The 19,641-nt window shown below is 42.5% G+C and overlaps 1 protein-coding gene across 2 annotated transcripts in view; it reads left to right on the plus strand.

Moving 5' to 3' along the window:
• Nucleotides 1–19,641, plus strand: part of CABLES1 (Cdk5 and Abl enzyme substrate 1) — a 70,495-nt gene that overhangs the window by 28,538 nt on the left and 22,316 nt on the right. The window contains exons 2-4 of one of the 2 annotated variants that reach the window (XM_079300788.1): nucleotides 5,253–5,324; nucleotides 7,537–7,629; nucleotides 14,310–14,387. In XM_079300788.1, coding sequence (XP_079156914.1) covers nucleotides 5,253–5,324; nucleotides 7,537–7,629; nucleotides 14,310–14,387 — 243 coding nt within the window. The remainder of the gene's footprint in view (nucleotides 1–5,252; nucleotides 5,325–7,536; nucleotides 7,630–14,309; nucleotides 14,388–19,641) is intronic. The other variant, XM_079300789.1, reaches the window with a different exon arrangement.

Genomic DNA, 19,641 nt, shown 5'->3' on the forward strand with positions numbered 1-19,641 from the left:
AACAATATGAAGCCCAGATGGAAAAAGCAGCCCATAGAGGATCAAGGTGATGCTCTGCTTGGGTTGACCTATGGGGACTGCAAGTCCAGAGTATGTTTTGGTAGCTACTCAGGGAGTGTTTGCAAAGAACAGGTTGGCTTTTGAGCAAGACCTCTTTGAGTCTGGAGTTGGCACCTTTCAGAGGGTGGATGGATGCAGAGGGAGGCCCTTCACTTACACTTTTAGACAGACCCTTACAGCTATTCTAATCACATTCCCAATCACTGTAAGTTTTATCATTACTTTCTTTCCACTTCCCTTCTGCACCTCTCCAGGGTAGTGTTTCTGTGTGTAGGATACATATTTTTGAAGAAGGCAGAGTGGAAATAAAGAATCCAACATTTTCAAAGTGTCAAGCAGTCCTGTGCTTTTCTGATGCTTCCAAGGCACACAAGTATAAGCACAGCTGGGATCTGAAGGTAATAGCCCAGAGGTTTCTGCCCTGTTATTCTTGCCCATTTTGCCTGGCCACCTGGAGGGAGGAGGTAGCCCAGTGGACATGGGAACTGCCAGCAGTCTTAGCTCTGGAAATGTCCTTGTCCTCCCGGGTTCTCCCGTCAGTGTTAATGCAGCCAGCAGGTGTTCAGATGATTGGCACTGGTGTGCCAATGTCACTCCATCTCTGAAGGGATGCAGTTGTTCTAGACAGAGTGAAGAAGCTTGTCCTGAAGGGTTGATTTTTGTTCTGGGAGACAGCAGCACCCACGCTGCTGGTTTCAGCTGTTACAGGTTTGTAATCCTAACAGAGGTAGGGGGAAAATTATGCCCCCAACTTTAACAGAAATCAGTTGTATTTAAAATGCAGTTTTTTCTTCCTGATTTTGTAGCTGTGCTAGAAAGTCATTACACATGGATTTATTTTTCCTTATCTCTTGGATTATCATTTGCTTCCTTCCTTCCTTCCTGGATGAATTTATCCAGGGTTCTGATTGCAGCTCCTTCTTTTTTTTTATCACCTCCTGTCTGTGTGGCTTAAGATTTTGTATGTTTAACATAACTGAGCTGAGTATTTTGCAGCAGCTGAGAGCAAACATAATATTCCCCTGATGTTGGGGTGGTTATGGTGAATATATTTGCAGTCTACTTGTTTTGACTATTTGCTGTTTTGGTTACAGATCCGCCCTATTTCATTTTAACTTATATTTAGTTTCCTTTTTTTTTTTTTTCCTTGTATTTTATTTAATTTTTGCAACTGAGCCATGTATTAATCTGACTTCAGAGAGGGGAAACAAAGACAGTATTTTAGCTTTTAAGAAACTTGCACAGAGATTCAGACAGCTGGTCAAAGATAAATCCAACATGCAAGCAGGGTTGTGAGTATCTTAGAAAACAGCCATTTGAAATACCATGGCATCAAATGTCTCTTTAGTTTCTTTATTTGGTCTGCACTTGCAGGGTATTGGTTATTTCTGGGCACATGCACAGGGAACCAAGAGCAAGGAAACAGACAAATATTTTAGGTAGGTGTTTAAGGGAAAGTGATATTACATAGTTTTTAAACAAAACAAAGTCTGTAATTTGCATGAGACTATGACCATCGTCCTACATGGGCTGATAATGAGAACAAGGAAATTATCATCTTCCAGTGCTGAACTGCCTTTTTCTGTGTGCATTGGCTGTGGGCAGTAAGGGTGAGTTTGGTATACCTAGGATGTGGTGATTTAAACTAGGAGGAATTTTAAAGGGTTTCTGTGGTCTAGCAGAAATTAACATTTTTATTGAAACATCTTTAATTTGGCTATTACGGCAATTGCATTTTTGTGTGTTAGTTGACTGACATTTACTCTACAAAAGTTTTAAAGCATTTTATATTGAAATTACATCTGGTTAGAGATTTATCCCAAAGCCTGAATCCTGTGTGAGTCACATAGTGCTGTTTTGTTTTGTTCTGCATATATTCTTCCTGCACAATAGAACAATTTCCCCATAATTATTATTGAAATAGGGCATTTTAAAATACAAAATAGGTATCAACACAGCTTTAAATCAGAATGGTGATGATGTATGATATGGAACAGTTTGGGTTATTTCAGTGCAAGTGTCTACATATACCAGCTGCTATAGCATGCTAATCAATTTTTGAAAAATAACCCTTTTAGGAGTTGTATAGACAAACCCTGGCTGCTTGCCTGAAGAGAGAAAGATGATTAATTTAAATACTAAACACCAGTTGAGGTGATTAATTCTTAATGAAGTCAGTGAAAAACTGTTTTTTCTTGTATTCCCTGGAAGATCCTTTCAAAAGCTTTGCTTTTCTGAAATTGTTTTTTGTCCCATGTGTGTGACACAGGATGTGACTTTGTTCGCAGCAGGTAGGTTCATTAGTTGGCATTTCTAGTATAATATCCAGCTGTGGAAGGCTTATAAAATACTAGTATTTAGGTCATCTTAATTAGGCCTTGAAATAAAGATTTAAGATTAAGTGGAATAATTGCACATCCTTCATTGCAGCTGAGCTTCTTCAGTGAAAAGAGGATGTGATTCCTGGACAGTATGAACTGATTCCAACAGAGTTGTTCCAAATCTACCCCTTTGACAGTTGAAGTGAATAAAACTAATAATTCTGGGGAAAGGCGAAAGATGTGGCAGTTCTCAGCTGTTTTGGGAGCTGCTTGTTCTCACTGCTATCTGTGCCAGCACCTTTTATGAGTATTTTCTTCCTGGATGGATTTATCCAGAAGTATGCTTGTATTATGCCCTGGTTGAGAGAGAGCTCAGAGATCAGTGCTCATCTCCCAGGTTTGGGTGAACAAAGAGTTTTCCCCACTCCTTTGTGTACCCAGCTCACTTGAGTACTTGTAAGGTGCCCAAAACCCTGCAGAACCAGTACTGGTGAAGATCAGTGTGAGATCTTTCATGCCAGGAGGGGTGGCAGTGACTCCCATCCAGCCTATGTTGCATTTGAGGTTAGCAAGCAGAATCAGGAGGCAGCACCCCTGATGCCAGGCTTAAGAAGTTGAGACCAGCAAGGAAGCTGGAGGACTCCAGCAGGCAACTGGATGAGCAGCTGATGAAATGCAGATGCAGATGTAGGGTCTTCAAACCCCTGTCTGACAAACAGTCAGCAATGAAGTTGAGGATGGTGCATAGCTTTGGACAAGGAGACTCTTGGAAAAAGGCTTCAGTAGCAGCTGGAATATGCACCTGGTGCTGTACAAGCACCTGGCATCTACAGGAAATACAGCGTGACTAATTTGATACATTTAATATGAAGAAGGTGGCAAGGTTGTGCTGTTGTTTATCTCTCTTTGGCTAACAACATGCCAAGTCTGCTTTTGGTGTTGTAACCCCACAAGATGGGAGCGTGCCATTATTTGTGCTATTAAGCTAATGATGTATAAAGAGATATTAAAAAGCCAGCAGCTATCATCTGCCATGTCATCTACCAGTGGTGCTGGTAGTTGAAACTTCCAGCTTTTTCTTATGGAACTGGAACTCCTGATCTGAATTTCTCCCAATAAGAACATTCCTGTGTCCCCTCTGATTATGGATAGAGCCATGGGAGCACCCATAGGAACAGGAGACAGGTGTTTGGTCTGCCTTGTCTATGCCAGCACATCCTGAAATTCAGACTTTTTTTGTTTTTTTAGCATTTTGAAGATGTATACTATCTTGCACCAGATCTTCTAAAATCCTAGTTTAGACAAAGCCTGAGGGGATTAAGTTTGCATATTTTTCCTAAGAGGATTATTCTTCACACTTAGTTGATCTGTAAATTGTTTGAGGAGTTTTCTATGATTTTCTAAGGACAGAGAAAACTGCATGCACATTCAAATTGTCCTGAAATGCGTTGTCTGTGGGTTAGTGATAGAAATTTGGTGTTTGAATTGATTCTAACAAATAGAATCACTGAACCTTGGGGTTATTTTGAACTGAAAAACATTTTGGTAATCAGATTTGCGGCACGGCTGCAGGAGCAGTTGTAACAGCACAACTGGAGGGGCAAGGGAATTGCAGGGAGGATTAAAAACCGTTTATACTGGCAACTGAGAAAATAAATTATTGTGAAAATACAGCCCAGAAATAAATTAATGAGCGCCTTTCCAAGCAGATAGGAGTGCTCATGACATTCTAGAGACCCTCTGCTTGCAGATCAAGGGAGTGAGGCAGCTCGGTGGGAATCGGGCAAGAAATGGTGATAGTCTTTGAAGACTTTTATCATTCATGCCCATGAAGTGACTGGTGAGGTGCTCTGTGCCTCAGCCCTGGCCCTGGGGATCGATGGGTGCTGGCACAGCTCCTGCCAGCCGGGTGCAGGGGCACGGTGCCACGGCTCTGCTGGCTGATGCTGCTGTTCTGACGCCCATCGACGACAGAGTAGTTTCAATGATTGCCAGCTTAATTTCTCTTTATGTGCCTGTGGGTGGGCTGTGTCTTTCACATTCATTGATGCTATTTACAGTGGTTTTTTTGGAGGGTTTGGTGCAGTCCTTGTTGTTTTGTGCTGCTGTCAGGGTGTTTGGAGGCTGTGCAGCGTCAATGACTGCTAAAACAAAGACTGTACTGGGGCATCTTCCCTGCCTGCTAGAAAAGCTAGAAAACCTGCAATGCTAAGACTTTCATAATTATTTCTTTGAAGGTGGAGGAAGGATGTGACTCATATGTAGGAAAATGGTTTAAAACAGTTATTAGCTTACCTGTGCTGCTCATGGAGATGGTCAGAGCTTCTGTTTAAACTGCTGCTTTATAACCAATGTTGCTGGCACTATCATATTTCATCTATCTCACTTCAGATACTCCTCACAGGAGTGCTGAGATGGACATAATGGAGAAACAAGTGGCACTTGCTTGGTAGAAAGTGCAAGGGGCAAAGAGAAGTGTTCCCTGTGGCAGTGTGAAGGACTGGCAGTCTCTGTGGATCTACGTCTGCATTATTTTGTCAAAGCTCTATACTTGTAGCATTGCCAGCTGCATTGCAGCACATGTGGGACTGTGTTAGATGGGTGTTAAACCCTTGAAGGAAGGAGAGCACAAACTGAGGAGGAGCTGTTGCAAAGCTGTGACTTCTGCATTGCTGTTGCAGCTTGTATGGAGTAAATTTGCTTCTGGGTGGAATCAAACAGATTAAAATAAGCGGAAGGGAACAAAATTTATTAATATCCAGAGGTATGGCTTGGCTAGTAAAGAGTGGTTTGTTTACTGAATAACAGCTCTGAGGACTTTCTTGTCCCCTCTAATCAGCAATGATGTTTTGTGTTCTGCTTTCTCTGCAGACGCCGGCTGATCTCCCAGCGATCTTCTCTGGAGACTCTGGAGGACATCGAGGAAAATGCCCCACTGAGGAGGTCCTTTTATTTACTCTCTCTCTCTGGCTTCTTGTCTGTAAAGCAGGAGCATGGGCAGGCTTGCTCTCCCTCCTCATGTTGAAAAGTAGCTGGGTCTTCACACTAATATAGTCTTCATAGTGAGTAAAAGTGTTGAAATTTCACACGCCCTGTGAGGTGGTGCTGATATGAATTGCACATTCCCTGCCTTTAGGTCATTAAACAAAAAAGGCAGTATTTGGGCTAAATGTCAAGAATTAAAATGCTAGATTTGATTAATAGAGAAGTTTAGTTGCCACCAATATGAATGACTAGCCCCTAGTCAGTAGTACTCTAACATCCATGGTCAACATCTTACTTAACAGTAAATTTTTGAAGGCTATTATTTTTAATGAATTTTTACTGTATATCCTCTCAGCACATGCAAACTTATTTTGATTACCAGCATTGTTGTCTGTGTGTTGGCTGGTAGGTTTGTGACTGCTGCCCCACTAATAAATCTGCTCCCATCCTTGTTGTATTGACCACTTCAGTGTGGTTTGATTTGTGCATCTGGGAGACCACAGCTTCCTTCTCTGGGGACCACAGTAATTAGTCGCTAGGCAATCCTCTGGGGTGATGGAAAATAGAGCCAAGTGCTTAACAGTTTAGAAACTGGTTGGTGAGTAATATGACCAGTGCATGGAATGCTTCCAGGTCAGCTGTTCAGCAAGACAGCAGCCTAAGTTTGCCTCCCTCTTTATCCTAGGACCTGTAATCCAGCTGCTTTATATTGCTGTTTAGCCTATAGCTTTGTTTATCCACATGCAGATTGGCTGTCTCTCCCTACCTCAAAGCAAAGAATAGCAGAGGCTGTACCAATTGGCTTATTACCAAAGCTTGATTATTTTTACAAAGCTTACTGTTGCATGCTTAGCAGCATGTTATGAAGCATTCCCATAAGCGATTCAAACATCTATAATTGGTAAAAGATACAAACAAAGTGTGGTTTGCCAGGCAGTATTTTTACTTGCTAATTTGCAGAATTGGTGGTAGAATGTCTCTCTTGGTGCCGTTTTCCTGTGAAGAACTTAACAAGGCTAATTGCAGTCAGAGGGTGGGGAGATCTCAAGGCCTTTACAAGCAGGAGGAAGGCAGAAATGGCAGAGTGATGGGGTGCCCCTCTCGGGGTGTGCCTGTGCTGCATGATGGTGTTTGGGTACAGCAGTAGGGACTGGCACAGCAGTCTGTTCAGGCCAACATAATGACCTCTTGGGCTTGAGAAGCTGCTGAACTCTGCCTGTGCAGGGGAGAGGATGGAAAAGACAGGTTAGGGAAGCTAAACACTGAGGGGCTGTGCTGGTCCCATGGGTATCACGGAGGATGCAGCAGCCATGGTCCAGCCCTGGCTGTGCTGCTGGACTCATCCCAGTGCTGTGAGCCCTGCCTCACCGTGCAGCAAAACAGCCCCGGGGTGGAACAGAGAACACTTGCACATGCACTGTGGTCTCAGCTGATTAGAAAGAGCAGGGCTGGAAGGAGGGGGAGGATATTGCTGTTTGTCTCATCTCTCCTCCCTCTGGCAATTTCTTTCTGTAACTGCAATTTATAAAGCGCATTCAGATGTAAAATAGATTTAAGGCTTAATGTTTTGAAAAACGATTATTTTTTTTCCTGGGGTAGTTTATTTTATTTTCTGTTGTTTCGTATATTGTCAGGAAAGTGAAAAATAATACTTAGAGTTAAAATCAAATAGGGATTATTCTTGCAAATAGGAGATTTAAATCTTTCTAAAATTAAAACAAGAAAGAACTTCCCTCAATGGCTCCTTTATCAATAGCTGAGGAGCATACAAAAGTGTGGGTGTTGGTGTGAGTGGGGAAAATTGCATATTGACTAGGTTTTGGTTTAATTTTTTTTCTTCTGAAATCTTGGGCTAAGCTGTCATGGCAGATTACAGGAAGTTTTAATTTGCTGATATTTTTTATGATTTTTTTTTTTTTCATGAAAGGAGGGGGATGGTGCCTTTTCTTATTATTATTTTAATTTTTTTTTTTTTTTTTGTTTGAGCTGTCACGTTTCCAGACTTATTGTCTTTATTGTTCTTGCTGATTCCTAACACAGGGTGACTTGAATCATTTGTCTCGTCTTTCCTTCCTGCTTTTGTGTAGACTTCTTGGCGGTACAGCAGGGAACTGAGAACTTTTTTTTTTTCCTTCTCCCTCCCCTCCCTTGCAACTGATTTATTTTTCAGATGTCGGACACTCTCAGGATCACCCAGACCAAAGAACTTTAAGAAGGTTCATTTCATCAAGAACATGAGGCAGCACGATACCAGAAATGGCAGGTACTGTGCATGCAAAGGCTGCTTCTGCAGAGGCAGCCCTTGGGATGTGAGGGAAGGGGCAGGATCAGCATCCCCCTGCAGCAGCACAGCCACTGCCACTTACCACACATCTCCTAATGGATGGATTCTTTGGTGCAAAGAATCTGTGAGGGTGCAGGCTGCAGTGCATGCTCCATCCCCCAGGGAAGTATGTGTCAATGGAAGTGCTAGCCCACAGATTGTAAGACCTGTGTCTCCTTAATACATAATCTATGTATGTCTCCTTAATAAATAACCTGTATAAAAGGAAAATGTGTGATGCTGTAGGAGTAAACTAGGCATAATCTGGTTGCATTTCTTCAAGGGTGTTGCCACGTCCTGAGTGTGAGAGGGGCACATAGCTGAGCCTGCCTGAACCAGTTTAGCAATGGTTCAAGAATACTTCCAGCATCTATTAGTGGATACAGCATGCTGATAAATGCACAGCCAAGGATGGCTGAGGCAAGGTGAGGCATGGGATCCTAGTTTCCATGGCAGATGTAGGCAGAGAGGCTTCCAGGGGATGTGTGAGAGGTGCACCTGTGTCTGCAGGACACTGAGTTGGGATGTGGACTGCCCAGGTTGCAGCCACAGGCACAGTGGGACCTGTACAGCAGCCATTGGCTGGGACTTGGCTTACTTCAAAGGCCTGGTGTTCCCATTGTGATATCATACAACTCAGAAGTGAAACTGGCTCCTCCCAGCTTATAAAGAAGATACCTATCCACTCTGATTTTCCTAAAGACAATTTCTCTGTGTGCCTCATGATTTCTTTACTCTTGTTCTTCCCAATCTAAATAGGTTTGAACTGTGCCACCTGAATAGGTTGCATGTAGACTAAACTATCCCAGTGAGAGTGACCCTTGCACATGTCTGTTCTCATAAAACTGCCTTTACTGAGAACCATAGACTCTGATGGGCCAATTTGTGCCTGTAGCCTTTGATTTCCATCAGATGTGGAACCCCATCAGTAGAAATTCTAACATTGCATTGAACCACAGGCTTTATGAATTGAATTCTGATAGGTGTTACTTGGCTCAAGAAAAATTTTCATCACTGTTATTCTCACATATACAATTGAATGCAGTGAAAGGTAGTAATCAATGCAGATGTTGCACAAGGTGGCCCTGAGAGATTTTAGAAACAGCTTTTAGACCCAGCTTTTGTATCAAGCAGACACATGCAGAACTGTTGACTTGACTATTGTCTGACTAGCCACTGATTATTATCTTTATAGCAAATACATGTGGAATCAAACACTGAAAAGCAGCCTTAATTTTAATCCATTTCATGCATAAGTAGATATATGCTTTAGGAATTTCTTACAGCAAAATATACTTACATGGTATTATGCAAATTCCACAGAGAACAAGTAATTTCTGAGATGTGTATATAAAATCTAGGCATAAACTTGATAGAAATATTACCTGCAAAAGAATAAATATTTGATTTGTAAACTGTTTTCACCATGTTTAGGAGAAAAATATTTGTAGCATATATGCAACATTTTATCTTAATCCATAGATCAGTCATTATATCTGACAATATGCTGAATGTTTTTCTTGCTAAGAAAGCAGTGAAAAAGCTTCTGTTATTCAACTGGCTTCTTATCTTTATGAGCAGACACAGTTTTCCAGAATATTTCCACAATCATAATAAAGATCTTATTATCTAGAATACAAATACAATAAGAATAAGAGACACAGTTTTGGCAATAGTTTTCATCCTATGCTAGTACAGCCACAATGATACTAGCTAAAAATAAAACGCAGAGTTAACACTTTGTGTCACTCCTGTGTTTAGAAGTAAGTAATCTGAGTGCAGATTCTGTTTTTCCCAGGGGTCTGGATGTAGTCACTGGAGTAAATAGGCACAGGTGGACCTGCTTTATGTTTCATCCTAAAATCAGTGGTGTTTCTGAGTACCTTAAGACCTTTGAAGCTGATGTTCTCCCCAGTTCTGTGTGACACACAGGGGCACAGGTGGTGTAAGGATATAAAACCCTCCTGGGGCTCCTTTCCATACCTGAAACCTTTTCCCAGGTGGCTCATGCATGGTTGTGCAGGATGCAGATGCTGAGCTGGGCTGGAGTCAAGGCTCTGAAACCCCTGACTCTTCTGTCACAGCATGTCAGTCTTCCATTTAAGATGAGGATCCTGGCTTTGAAAACATCTACATTGAATATATTTTTGGGTGATGAATTTGATGACAGGGCTTTAAAATAGCCAGTACTTTCAGAAATTGTTTCACTGGCTTGTGACTGTGTCACAGCAAAGAAAACTGCAGTGTGAGTGATAGCTCAGGGCTCCTCTCTCCAGTAGCTGCCCTTGTCTGCATCTCTCAACCTGTCAGGTGATGGATGTGTCCTTGTCCTGTGGCACTGAGAGCTCTTCCCCTCTCAGCCTCAGGGATGACACATGTTAAGCAACGATGCTCTGGGTCCAGCCTTTGACGGTTCTGCAGCAAGGCAGGACCCGCTCTGGTTAAAGTAAGAGTTCAGTTATTCAGCACAGAGAAAAAGCTCATGCAGAAAAATATACAAACTGGAGCTGAATCAGCCAGTCCTTGTAAAGCTTCCTGTTGAGAGTTGTGATCACTGGTTAAACCATTTTCTTTGGAATTCTAGGTCTTGGCTTATTGAAGGAGTTAGAAAATTAGGGCTTCTAGACTGTGTTAGCAAAGCAGTCCTGTAAAACAGCACAAAATAAACTTTCCCATTAAGAGACAAAGACAAGTCAACCCTGACATACAAGCTAGCATAGGTAGCCACCAGCATATGGTTTTACCCATTTTACTCTGCAGTTTTATTGGTGATACCCTCCATAAACTCTGAAGCAGAAGATTAGCAAAAATGAGCCACCAAAATGGCAACCTGAGCCAGCTGAGCAAACTGTTACTGGTGAGAATGGGACAAGAACCACTCTAGAGTTATTGTATATAGCAGCTATAAGAAGGTGTAAAACAGCAGTCCTCTCCCACCCCCATGCCATTACTTTCTCAGTCTTTTTTGTCAGCAGACACATCTAAGTGAAGGCCAAGCACCATCATAAAATGTCTCTTTTGCTGCTCTCTTAATTGCACATACATGCAGACTAAGAGGTTGATGATTGGCAACACACTCACAGTTCACAACTCCTCTCAGCCACCTTCGCTTGAACTTCTGAGACTCCAAAATGAGGGCTGCTATACCCTGACAGCATCCATGGTTTGTGTGTTCACCTTTGTGTGTAGGGCAATGGAGCCCTGGCAGTCAAAAATCATCAATCTGGAATGATAAAAGAGGCTGCAGTATTCCACATGTGGATAGTATATATGATGTATGTCACAATGCCAGATGGTAGCCTTTTGGTGGAACACAATAAAACCTAGACAAATGCTGGGGAAAACAGACATTATTCTTCAAGTCCAACAAATTACTGATTCTGTTGAGAGCTTCGTGCTCATTAAGGTTTTTTGCAGTATATACTTCATAAAGGAATTGGAAGATTAACTTTTATAGCCTTTGCACATTGTCAAAATTCTCCTGCAAAATAATGGCTGCTCTGAACCATAGTAATTAGTAGAACTTTTTGGTGAAATGTGAGAATTAAAGAACGTGAAATGGTTTTAATCATGTCTAGGTGGCACAATTGGAATCAAGGCATTTAAACACTCACACAGCTTCTGAGGTAGCTGCTTCAGAGGTGTGCAGGATCATAGATGCCCTTTGCTAAAGACTTGAAATTCAGGAAAATACTGTTCTCCCATAAGCAATAATTTTATTTTCTTGAACAGCAATGGATTTTCATTACAACTTCTCCAAAGCATATTTTGTGGCAAGTTTCTAGACTTTCTGCCCCAGCAAACCATTGCAGGCTTTCAGAAATTTTTTTTTCTTCCATGCATGTCATCAGATCTATACATGAAATGCCATTTTGTCCCTCCATGATGAGGATCTGACCACTGCTTTCCCTGCTTCCTTTCCAGTCCAGCTCCTAAAGCTGTTTTGCATCACTCTCCTTTGGCAGCTTTGCAGATGAGGTTTTGTGGCATCCTGTCAGTGGAGGCCATGGGCTCCTCTAGTGCTCTGCCTGGGAGATCTTTGTGTAAAGAGGATCTGCTGGTTTATGGAAAGACAGGCAATACTTGGGTCCCAAGGGAAAGAAATCTGAATAAAAATAAAGTCTGGGCTGGTGCTTTTTATTTCCTTTCTTGTCTGATTCCTTCTGATACACACAGTTCTGTGGTAACTTCCTACTGTTGTCTTTGCTTGTGGACATGGAAGCACCAGTTTGTTTTTCTTTTAAGTATTAAGAGTGGAGCAGTATTTTTAGGGAGGTGTAGGGCGTTGGTGGAAGAGCTGTATTTCCAGAAGCAACCAGAGGGAGGGGGATAATGTGCTTAGTGGGTACTGTGGTTTTCCGAATTCAAAGATGCTTTCTGATGTCAGCCTCGAAACCCGTGCCAAGTTTCATACATCAGCAAACAAGGCTTCCAGTGAACAAGCAAGCTGTTGTGAGTAGCAACCATTCAGCAGTAAGCAGTGGCAAGCACAAAATTAATCATATGCCAGAGTTTTTTTGCTTGTGGATTGCTGTTCTCAAATGGGAAAAATTATTCCTCCCTGCTCTCACTGCCGCACTGTGAGACCGTCTTGCGGGATCTGAGACATTTCCCTTAGGTAAGGAGTGTTGCAGCATTCAAACAACAATGAAATTGCACTTCACCTGCTGCAGGAGAGCTTCCTAAAGCTGTATGAATGTTTATTATTAGAAACCCTTCTTCATTAAAGGGTAAATCCCTCTTTGCTTTCAAACGGGCTTTTAAGGAAGAAAATAGGATTGCTATAACGGAGTAATCCAAGAGAAGGAAAATCGATCATTCTGCATTTTTCCAAGGATTACGTGCAGCAGCTCTCTTGGGGAGCTAAACCTTTTCCAAGAGCAATGACTAAGCTGGTCCCTTAAGGAAACAGTGTTCTAATAACAGTGGAACTGGTGTGAGATTCATAGGTGCTTGTGCTGGTTTTCAGACAGCAAAGCACAAAAGACCTTGCTAGGGTTTATTGTCCATCTTTGATCAGTGCAGGACAAAGGATGAAAAATTCAGGTTAAATCCTCACATACAGATATGTGGGACACAATGTCAGAAAAATCAACGGTGGAGAGTGGAACAAGGAAGTGCAATAACCCTGACAACCAGTGTAGTTGTAGGTCCTAGCATTTTCACCAGAAGTGGAGATTTTTAGAAAGGTAAAATACCAGTAAATTCTAGCACTAATCAGATCACAGAACATCACAAATTGCTGTCACTGTGTCTCAGAGGAATTTGAGATGGTGCAGCCTGTTAGCCAACTTTAGAGAGAAGAAGGGTCAGTTGTACAATGGTACAATTCTTGGTGTCCTGAAGGCAATAAGGAAAAAATTTGTAAGCAGATACTTATTGGCATTTTATATCTTACTTCTTGACCAAGCTTCTCTTGGCTTCTTGCAAGTCTGCATCTCCCAAAACTTTAATAATGTAGCTACTGGCATTCCACTCTGTTTTATGGGAAGTTAGTCTTGACTTCAAGGTGGTTTTGATGTTGCTTAATATGTCAGAACCTGATGGCTGCAGGCAGCAATGTGGCTGTGTAACAGACAGGTTGCTCCAAGCTATTTCATTTAAGGGAAATGAACTCTATCTGAGCCAAAACCAGGACAGTATCACACAGTGACTTTGCAGATGTTGCAGAGATTTGGAGACTGGTTAGAAATACAAGGCAATTGCTCTAAGAGTGTCCTGGATTCCAAGATAAGCTCTCTGCAGGCAGATGATGTATGATTTAATGTAGCCAAATCTTGGCTAACTGCCTATGAGGAACAAAGGGAAGCCATGCTTAGAGGAGGAGGGATTCAGCCCTGACAGTGACTGAGACAGATGTGGCAAGGAACTGTGGGATCAGTTATGCCTGAGTGTCAATGCAACATCATAACTGAGAAGGCTAATGTGATTAATGAGTACAGAGGTCATGGCTGGACACTGATCTTAGAGGTAAGACTGGAAGATGTGCAACTTCTGAGGTCAGGGATAGTGTCTGGAGACAAAGAAAGAAAAGTGTTGGGGCAAAACTGGAGAAGATTCAAGGAGGAGGCTTGAAAATAGTGAAAGGATCTGAAAACTTAGGATAATAGCAAACCTAGCCTGACTGATGGATGAAACCTATTTCAGGAACAAAAGCTGACAGTCAAGAGAATCCTTTGGTCTAGCACAGAAGGGTCACAACCAGCAGCCAGAGTATGTATCGTGGTGTGTATCACCTGGGTTGCTGCTGGGTTTGTTGACTTTCAGCCATTGTAGTGAGTGGAATGGCCCTGTGCCTCTGTGGGTGGACTTCTTTCACTAGGAAAGCATCTGTCCTGGATTCCAAGTCACATATTCAAGATAGTCTTCCTATAAAGCCTGTAGAGGGCATGGGGCTGTGCTACTCATTCACTGCTCATTTGCTGCAGCACAGAATTCAGCACTTCTGTCAAGACTCTGTAGCACAATATCTGTGAGATGTACAAGAGGACGGAGAAATCGTCCATTATGGAAGTTTTATGATTGCAAATTCCTCAATGGTAACATCTAATGCTTTGCTTATTGTGGTGAGATTTTTAAATTTTAGTCTTTGATTTCTTTTATTTTCTTTTATATTTTAGAATAGTCCTTATCAGCAGCAGAAGATCCTTCTGTAGCATATTTTCAGTGCTGCCATATCGAGACTGTACCCAAGTCGGGTATGTATATTTATACATGTACTGCATAGTCTTTCTGGGCCTGCATGGAGACCTGATAACAGACAACAGCATGATGGAGGCTAATGCTTTTACATGTCTGCTCTGAGAAGAGATAAATGCCCTTTGCTTTGTGGACCATTACCAGGTTAAAATTACAGCTCTCAGTCCCAACTTTATTTATATGTGTTGTGGTGTCTTTGATTATTAAGCTGGAGAAAACTACCCCCATGAAATCAATGTTCTTGAAAAAATGCACTTCTTTATTGTTCCTTCTGGCTTCACTCATCTTTGACAAAACAAGTACTCTAGATAGCATGACTTTTAATTGTATAAGCCATCCTAGCTTTCTCTTTCTCCCATGCAAACATGGTGCTACTGTATCTAGATTTCTAGAACTAGAAGGAAAGACTTGGATTTAAACAGAGTACTTTTTTATTCAATACTTTTAGTCACTGGTCAGATCATTCAGTCAGTGAAAACATTCTTTTGGCTATAATATTATACAGGTTCATAGCTGTCCATGCAGCTGCCTCACAAGCTGAGACACTGTAACTCTGATAGAAAAGTTCCTTTGGAATGAAGTAGTTCTCCAAAGACTGAGGAAGCTTTTAGCTCTTCCACTGAAACCACACAAGTGGAAGAAACCAGGTTTGGCTGGAAGACATGGCCTGGCAGGCTCTGGTGGCTGGCTGCCTTTAGAGGTGCAGGGTAAGGCTGGGATCAGTAGTGCTGGTGGGCAGCAGCTCTGTGGCCCTGGGACAGGGGGTAAAGCAGAGCCACCATGCCCACTTGCCAGAGACCTGAGAAGTCCCTGTGGTTGACTCAATGACTGCAGAGCACAAAATGTGTGGGAAATAGTCAGCTCATACACTGAGAGGGGTTTGAAAGATCCAGAAATCATCTACAGTCAAATCTGTGTAAAGGACAAATTCGGCTCATATTTTCCAGCCATCTATTTAGTTCTGGAGAATGATTTGTCACAGTCTCCTTGTTCACCAGTAATTCAAAACACAGGGAGATTATTTTTAATGCACAAAGGAAAGGAAACACCTTTGTCAGAGAGTTGACTCTGCTCTCTCTTACAGTAAATTTTTTCCCTTAATTAAACTGTGATGACACATCAGGCAAATTCTTGACAGACTGGCAGATTTGTTCTTTGTTCTTGAGTACAGTGTCATTCTTTTATGGTCATCATCCTGTGGAAATTGCCTCTTTATTGAAAACTGAACATATTTTGAAATTCTGATGACTGGTTATACCTCCTAAATTGCAGCAGTAACAAGCCCAGCTGCAAAACTAAATATTATTTCAGCATGTCATGTCTTGCATTGTGCTTGCACAGCAAGAAGGGCATGGGATGAGAAGGTAGCAAGTTCCAGTACACAACAATCCAACTCTGTTCCCTTGGCTAAAAAGCCAAGATTTAAAAAAATGCCCTCTGTCTTTCTTCCAGAGCATCAGAGGAAGAGAGAAACAATTCAGTGGCACCTCCTTCCAGGAACAGCTGGTGCAAAGAACAGATGAGGCAGTATAGCATAAACTGTAGGCACTCTGTTCAGGCTGCACAGTGCTTGCTTACTTGCACATTTTGCATGTGAAGTAGGAAGGGGGGAGAGACACTGGATACTCTTATGAAGTACTGTAATAGCAGCACCTTTTAGCTATGCTTTCTCTGAATCCCTGGATTACTGATGTCTGTCCCCAGGTAAGATGTCCCAGCTGGTTTGTGTTCTGCAAGTATCACTGAATAGTTAATGTAAAGAGACACCTCATTGCAGGGAGCCATGGAAACATCTGAAAGTTGGACTGGAGAAAGCCCTGGCAGGAGTGGGAGAGTAGGATGGATGAGCAGGCAGGAGGAGCTGTTCCATGTGAGAGGAGCGTATAGTGGAGCTGCTGCTGCTTCTCCAGCTCTGTTCCAGCTCACAGGTGCTGTGGCCAGTGCAGAAATCTCCAGGCACAGCTGTTTTGAGGAGGCTGCCAGCCTATTGTACCCGAGGCAGTGCAGAAGAGCTGTACTCTACCAGTACTGGTAGATGCAGTCTGCAGGAAGAGATCCATTATAAAACCATGGTTAAAGCACTTTCTGCAGTCACAACTCTACACACTTGTCCTGTGTGGATGGGGCAGCATCACCCCTCACCAGTGAGGTGGGAGAAGTGTACTCTGGACTCTAGACCTCCAGAGGTCAAACTACAACAGCAAGAGCCCTCCCCAAAACCCTCCAAATCATGTTTTAAAGTGGTTGTACCAATGGAGGTCTGGGGAGAGTGCTGTAGATGTACACGAGGGGATGAAGTTTGAGTTGCCCCTGGAGTAAGTTTCCTAAATGCTTACCTTTCTTCCTCAGCAGAGCAAGTGTGAGAGCAGATATAGCCAAGTGAAAACAATGTAAGGAAAACTTCACTGCAAGTCAGGAGCTGAAGGAGGTGCTGAGCATCTTGCCTGCTGGCATTCCTTGCCCCACAGTATCTCTTGATGTTACATCAGTCCCTCGGCAGGGTTTAGTGGTAGCTAAAAGAAGTGAGGTAGTGATGTGAAAACACTTGTAACAGTGTTATTGCATCTGTTCTTACTTTAAAAGACACAGAGAAAGATTGTCTGAATGTTTGGCTTTATGACATACAAAGTCATTATGTGATGCACAGGTTAGAGGCAAGTGCTAGTTCTGTAGGTGTGGGTTGTGCAGTTGCCTCTCAGTTTTCAATGCCTTGGAAACCTCTTTCTTCTTTCAATATAATATTCCAAAAGATGTAAGACCTACTTCATGAATGGTGTTGAAACTGCCTCGGTATCCACTTTATATCTTCCTTTCCACAGATAAGCATTAATCCCCATCTAGTTCTGTAGATGGGCTGAAACACTGAGCTGTTCACCTCCCATTTTTATCAGAGGTGCACCTTGTGTATCCCCTGAGCAGCTGTGGCACACACCTGCTCTGTCAGAGCTGGTTGTCACTGTGGAAGTTCACAGCAAATAGAGTTGAGCCTTGGTACTTTTCCACTTCCAGGACAGGGGAGGATGCCTCAGGTCAGCAGCAGGAAGGTGTCCTACCACACACACCCTCAGCACAGGCATGTGCACCCACATACTGACCTGCTCGGCACCCTCAGAGGGGATTTGTGCCTTGGCAAACCAAAGAGTGAAGCCATTTGCACATGGATTAAATAAGACTTGAAGGAATTACTCATTTGGAGATGGGCTCCAGATGGTTTGAGGTGAATTGGATTTCAGCCCTTTGAGACAGGAGACAGGGATCAGACACAGCAGATATTTTCCTTTTAGCCATTAGGCAGGTCATGCTCCAGACACTCGGGTCCCTAAAGAGGAGCTGTTCCAGCCAGACTCTCTGGGAACATTCCTGCAGGTTTCTGCCCTCCCCTCTCCCCAACATGGTGTGTGCAGGGGCACTCTGTGCACCCACCATGTGGCCCCAGCCAGGATGGAGAAGAACCAGGTTCAACTCTGCCTACCCTGGAAAAAGCAGATATCCTGGGCAGGGGAGAAGGGAGCTTAGTCTCTATTGCTTGCCTGTTCTGGAAGCTCCTCTATGCTCCACTTCTCCATCAGCTTCCAAGGAGATGGTGCAACTCTTGCAGTGCTCATAGATGTTGAAGTTGCTCCATGTGGCCAGCAGGATGTGGTGGCCTGCAAAAATGGTCTGCATATGCTTGCAGCCAAGTGAGAGCAGCCCAGACCTCATTAGTATAGCCTAAGCAGTTCCAAGCAAGGACAATGGCAGTGTTTGTCTGTCACTGTTAGAGGTGTTAGAGGTGTTATAAAGGAGTAAGAAGGTACTATGTTGTTTTTCACCTCAAGAATAAAAGGTATTGCAGTTAGCTGGGTTTACAGTTCTGATGTGTGGTTTATTTTTTGTCTTTGGTGCACACCATTATGCTTCATGATTTAAAAATGTGTTTTGGAAAAGACGCTTTTTAGGCTTGTGTTTATCAATGGCAAAAGCGTCCACAGATTGAAATCATACCTGTTCTGGTGATATTTTTTTGTGGTGTTGTAAGAACTCTTAAAAGAGCTTCCAAATTCCTGTGAAATCCTGTCCTGAAGATGAATCTGGAGGACCTGGGGGAGGAGGAGAGCTGGCAGTATGACACAAATGCAGCACTGCAGCCTGGTTAGTCTTACATGGAGCACTCAGACCTGGGCTCACAGTGACTGACTGACTTAGCAGGGCTGGAGGTGATGAGCTACAGGACAGAAAACTCAGAGCATCAGATAGTGCACATCATTATAAAGATGCCCAGTTCACCTCATCTTTTATTCTTCGTGGCACTGAATTCATTAAGTGGTTAGAAAGTTACCTGCAGCAGGCACAGCTGCTGAATATTGCTGTCTTGACAAAAATACAGGTATTCATCTGATGAAACTTGCCTCCAGCTAAAGGAAATAATGCAGTATGAGTAATCAAATGGACTGAAGCCCAGGAAGCAGACCATCCTTCTGAAGGAAAGCAGCAAATCACTAGATAAAAAGAATTTTTGTCCTTCTCAGAAATGCTACTAACCAGCTTCATCCACTTTCTAAAGATAAGTCATTACTGAATTTAACTTCAAATTTGACTAAATGCTGGCCAGAACAATAATATCTTAAATGATGCCAGGAGCAAGAGGTTTTCAATACCATCACCCTAAATAATGTCTAAGCAAAATGATCAATTAGTCCACAGACTTGGAATTCCCAACAGCTTTCTTTACCTAAACTCTGCAATCTTTGTTCATATTCAGTGTTTAAACTGGGTAAGAAAGTCATATGCAAAATGAGGGGAAAAGAAGGATTCGTGTGGTTGTCTTGCTGCCATCAGTTATTTGGCAGGTTATTGAGTGTGGAAAACAGGGCAATATTTACAAGAGAAATGAAAGCATGTAAATTGCCATATGGATAGTAGCAATAAGCAGACAGCAAAGCAGGATACTCTGTTACATCCTTCAGATCTGTTACCAAGTTCCTCGCTGTTCTTCTCCAACAGATTTTGTATGCAAAGCAGTTTTGATTAAGTCATCAATCTTGAGTGCTTTTCCTGAGCATTTATCATTCTTTAGGCCTGGGGAAGATCAGCTATCTGTTTTTAGCTTGTGACAAGGAAGCTGAAATATCCCTGCATTTATTGACCATTGCCCATTTTCTGTGCTTCTCACAAATTGAACAAAGAAATGAAACTGAGTGTGCATTAGCTTTACAGAAAGACACATAAATCTGCAGCTTTTTTTCTCACAACAGGACATTTCAAACCATCTCA

This window comes from Erithacus rubecula (genome assembly GCF_903797595.1).
Source record: "Erithacus rubecula genome assembly, chromosome: 3".
Classification (NCBI taxonomy): domain Eukaryota; kingdom Metazoa; phylum Chordata; class Aves; order Passeriformes; family Muscicapidae; genus Erithacus; species Erithacus rubecula.